Genomic DNA, 4,898 nt, shown 5'->3' with positions numbered 1-4,898 from the left:
AAATCTCGCGCGCCGTCCTACGTGGACGGTACGCTTTTGGGCATATTTTGGGAATTAAAACCCACTTTTGCATTATCCAAGGAAAAAATTCATAATATTGTAGTCACTATTTATTTATTTAAAAATTATTAAAAGAGATGGTCTAATTTTAATATAACAGTAGACCTACCAACTAAATGGATTAAACTAGTTACCGAAAGAAATTAACTCAATCATTATTAGGCTAATTTGTTTTTAATATTAAGCTTATCATTATCGAATTTTAATTTAAAAGTAGACGGTCTCTCACAAGACAAACTCAAACAAAAATTAACCATCAATGCAGAAGTATCTACTAACAGGGGAGGTTCTTTTCCCATGCAGTATAGGTGACGGAATAGGGCCCCAAAAATAGAGGGATCCCGAAAATATATTATATGTATTAAATGTTTGAAAGAAAAACAAAAGGAAAGCATTTGGATCAGTGGTAAAGTAGTAAGGGATGGGATAAAGGGGCGTCGGTTCAATTCTACTTAGGAGCGGTTTTTTACTTGCTGTTTTAATTCTCATCACCTACGCACATTAATAAACCATCACGCGTGGGTTTTTCTTTGCCTCCTTCAAATCCTCAATTCCCCATTAATGGTTACTCTCTTCTCTCTCCTCTCTCCTCCTAACTCTCTCTCATTAATTTCTACTCATACTCCTATATTTTTTATTTTTTTTTTGCATTTTCCAGTAAAATTTACTCTATTTATATCTAAATATTTGTTTATTTATAATTATTTGATATGAGGGATGGGATAAAGGGGCGTCGATTCAATTCTACTTAGGAGCGGTTTTTACTTTTTGCTATTTTAATTCTCATCACGCACATTAATAAACCATCACGCGTGGGTTTTTCTTTGGCTCCTTCAAATCCTCAATTCCCCATTAATGGTTACTCGCTTCTCTCTCCTCCTAACTCTCTCTCATTAATTTCGACTCATACTCCTATATTTTATTTTGCGATTTTCCAGTAAAATTTACTCTATTTATATCTAAATATTTATTTATTTATAATTATTTCATATGTTGAGAGTATGTTTTTAAATTGAGAATCTAATATCTTTTTATAAACTAAATATAAAAGGCTCAATTTTAAGAGAGTGTATAGGACCTCCGCTATGTTTGCCCCGCCCCTATCTACTAAAGTATCAACCAATTACGGAAACAAAGAAATGCAATATTCTAATTATAGAATGCACATCAGTATCCAGTAATATAATTGATTTGGTACGATTTGGACAAAGTGGTATACACGATATATCAAATCAAACTTGAATAATTGCCTTAAATGGTACAAGTCCAATTTACTAGGATCCTAAGAAAGAGCCACCAAACACGTAAAAAATTAACAAAAAACGAAAAAATAAAAACTGTCTTCGTTGAGCAACCTGGTGTGAGCAATTTGATTTTCTTCTTCAACCCCCCCCCCCCTTCCTATAAATAGAGAGAGTTTTTCACAATAAAGCCATATCATAATTCATATCCAACAAATTAAAGAGTTAAAATAGCAAATAAGAAGAGAAAAATGATAGAGAAAAGAGATGAAAATAATGTTGCAAAAGCACATGGTGATGGTGATGGTGATGGTGATGGTGATGGTGATGGTCATGTTGTGGTGGTACCATACCCAAGTCAAGGCCACATCAACCCATTACTACAATTTGCAAAACGTTTAGCTTCAAAAGGGATGAAAGCCACTTTAGCTACTACCAAAAACACTATTTCCTCTATCTCTTATCTCCAAAATGTAGCCGTCGAGCCAATCTCAGACGGCTACGATGATGGTGTCTACCCTCAAGCGGGTTCCGAGGATGTTTTTCTCAACTCTTTTAAGTCAAATGGCTCCAAAACTCTTGCTCGTCTTATCGACTCCTATAAAAACTCATCATCTCCTGTGACTTGTGTCGTGTATGATGCATTTTTGCCATGGGCTTTGGATGTTGCTAAAGAATATGGCTTACTTGGTGCTGCCTTTTTTACTAACTCCGCTTCAGTTTGCGCCATTTTTGCTTGTGTAAGCCGTGGTTTAATTAATTTACCCCTTGAGCCGGACCAGGTGAAGTGTGCTTTGCCTAAAATGCCTTTGTTTAAGGGTAATGATTTGCCTACCTTTCTCAGAAAACCTGAAAGTTACCCTGCTTATTTGGCTATGAAGTTGAGTCAATTCACTAATCTTCACTTGGCTGATTACGTCTTTTGCAATTCTTTTCAAGATTTGGAGTCAGAGGTTAACTTTCCTTTAGTTTCCTCCCATTCATATTCAATTATTCATTGTTGTTTTTTATACTTCCTCCGTTTTTTATTAGATGTTACACTTTTCAAATTACGGACTCCTAGGTAATTTTTGGAGAGGAGAGAGATAGAGAGAATGAAAAACAAAAGGATCCTATGTGAACATGTGATAGGAGAGAGATAGAGAGAAGTTCTTACCCAAAATAAAAAGTGTAACATCTAATTTAAAACTTTCTAAAATAGAAAGTGTAACATCTAAAAAACCGAAGGAAGTATAATACTTTACACAAATTTAAGCGTACTTAACTATATAGTGCAAAGTTGCAAACAAAAATGACATTTCTCACTATTAATTCCACTAATTATATTGATGTTTATGCATGTCATGTAGGTTATAGAAGGCGTAACAGATAAATGGCCGGCAAAACTAATTGGACCAATGGTTCCATCAGCCTACTTAGATGGAAGAATAGAAGGAGATATAGGTTACGGATCAAGTCTATGGAAACCCTTAAGCGAGAAGTGCAAAGAGTGGCTACAAAGTAAGCCAACAAAATCAGTCATTTACATCTCATTTGGTAGCATGGTTTCACTAACACAAGAACAAATGGAGGAAATTGCATTGGCATTAAAAGAAAGTAACTATTACTTTCTTTGGGTGGTTAGGGAGTCCCAGATTAGCAAACTCCCTAAGGAGTTCCAAGCGGAGATTTCCATAACTAATAAAGGGATGATTGTTACATGGTGCAATCAACTCGAGATATTGGCCCATGAAGCAACTGCATGCTTCGTGACTCATTGTGGTTGGAACTCGACACTAGAAGGGCTTAGCCTCGGGATCCCAATGATAGGGATCCCACAATGGAGTGACCAATTACCGGATGCCAAGTTCATTGAGGAGGTATGGGGGGTGGGAATTTGGCCAAAGGAAGATGAGAAAGGAATGATAAGGAAGGAAAATCTTAGAGATTGCTTCAAGGAAATAATGGAAGGCAAAAGGAGTAGAGAGATAAGAGAAAATGCTTTGAAATGGAGGGAATTGTCAAAGAAAGCAGTTAACTATGGTGGGAGCTCAGACAATCATGTCGAAGACTTCGTTCAACATTTGAGATGTACTAGTTGTGCTAGCAAAAATAAATTTTAGCTTTAGGTTAAGTTAAGAATATTTTGGAATAAGTGATGGATCTGCATTTAGTAAAGGAGTGTCTATTCATCTATTGGCACCTAAAATAAGCAAAATGAATTGTTGGTCCTCGGATGATGCATCATGCATAACCTGACTGAGTTAGTGCATGTAATTTGATATTACAAGGATGCTTGCAGTTTGAAATTATATATTTGCTTAAAGTATCATTAACATAATTTGGACATTTTTCAATCACAATTTACTATAAAAGTAGGTCGATCAACAATACATATAAAATCCAAATGTAAAATATATCTAAATTTCCAGAAAATAATATTCCATCTATTTTATTTTGTTATTCCTCTATTTTGCACTGGAAATTTTTCAATTTGTTTTTCTTGTGAATCTTTCCATATATTGTATTTAATGACTCAAATCCTCATTGATTTTAAGCTGCAATAAATGTTTCCATACTATTCAATAATCATCTTTTACTCTTTTGCTCCTCAAACTTTTGCAGTATTGGTTGCATAACATAGATAGACTAAAAGGATTATAATCTAAATTTTTAATAAATTTAATTTTATTTAAAATAGTGGAATATGTCCATTATTTCAGTTGCATTGATTCTTCCCCGATTTCAAATAGGAACAATAACAGATAACGAAGAGAGTATGTTTCCTGGAAAAAAAAATTAGAAGATTCATAGGAGTCACAATGAAGCTAAGCAATAATAATATTTATTCTAAGTAGGAGTAATGGAAATATGGAATGGTGTCATAATGTATACTCCCTCTGTTCCAATTTAGTTGCTACATTTGCTTTATCACATTTTACGAGATGCAACTTCAAACACCAATATCTTGAATTACATATATGAAAAAATTATAAAAATTATATATTTAGAAAATATAAATTGGGACGAATCAAACAAGATCTAACGTGACTATGTTTTTTCTTATGTATATGGAGTAAAAGATAGTCAAAGTTATGACGTGAATAGCGCCTACGGTCAAAATGTAGCAACTAAATTGGTACGGAGGGAGTATGTAATACCCCATTTTTCAGTTACAAAGTCCAAAGCAAATATTTAAGCAACTTTCAATCAAAGGTACGGTTCCATCATTGAGTAATTTACCTTAATTTTCCTTTATGAAATCTGGATTAGAGCATTAAATTTCGTCAAGAAGAATGCAGAACCTTTGACATCCTCCGATTGCGGAAGTTTTGGAAAAAGCAGTGGCCATGGAAGCATTTAGAGGAAGAAGGAAATATGAGAAGAAAATGTTTTAACTTACCATGCATGCTTCTTCGTGTACTTTTTATCTTTTGTTTCTGAAAAAAATTTAAAATGAGAAATAAGCGTAACTATATGGATTTTTCGGCTTTGTTTGACATCCTCCAATGTCGAAAAAATATTCTTCGGCGGTTCGGCCCCGTCATTGACGAGGTTAATAAAGATATCCAAGAAATGGAAAAGAAGGAATCCGTTGGAGGAGCTTTGAAAGGAAGC

The 4,898-nt window shown here is 34.3% G+C and overlaps 1 protein-coding gene across 1 annotated transcript; it reads left to right on the top strand.

Annotated features, from left to right (window-relative positions):
* Positions 1 to 1,483: 1,483 nt before the first annotated feature.
* LOC104908451 (UDP-glycosyltransferase 74B1) lies at positions 1,484 to 3,592 on the top strand. Its single transcript, XM_010697568.3, has 2 exons — positions 1,484 to 2,254; positions 2,651 to 3,592. The coding sequence occupies exons 1-2, from the start codon at positions 1,553 to 1,555 to the stop codon at positions 3,401 to 3,403; spliced, it is 1,455 nt and encodes a 484-aa protein (XP_010695870.2). The 5' UTR covers positions 1,484 to 1,552; the 3' UTR covers positions 3,404 to 3,592.
* The last annotated feature ends 1,306 nt before the right edge of the window (positions 3,593 to 4,898 follow it).

The sequence above is a fragment of the Beta vulgaris genome, chromosome 6, assembly GCF_026745355.1.
Source record: "Beta vulgaris subsp. vulgaris cultivar EL10 chromosome 6, EL10.2, whole genome shotgun sequence".
Classification (NCBI taxonomy): domain Eukaryota; kingdom Viridiplantae; phylum Streptophyta; class Magnoliopsida; order Caryophyllales; family Amaranthaceae; genus Beta; species Beta vulgaris.
The sequence above is the reverse complement of the archived record's forward strand: the minus strand, read 5'-3'. Positions and strand labels throughout refer to the sequence as shown.

Coding starts and splice junctions, on each gene's coding strand:
- LOC104908451 (XM_010697568.3), top strand. CDS start 1,553: ATGATAGAGAAAAGAGATGAAAATAATGTTGCAAAAGCACATGGTGAT. Junction 2,255..2,650: donor TTCAAGATTTGGAGTCAGAG/GTTAACTTTCCT, acceptor CATGTCATGTAG/GTTATAGAAGGCGTAACAGA.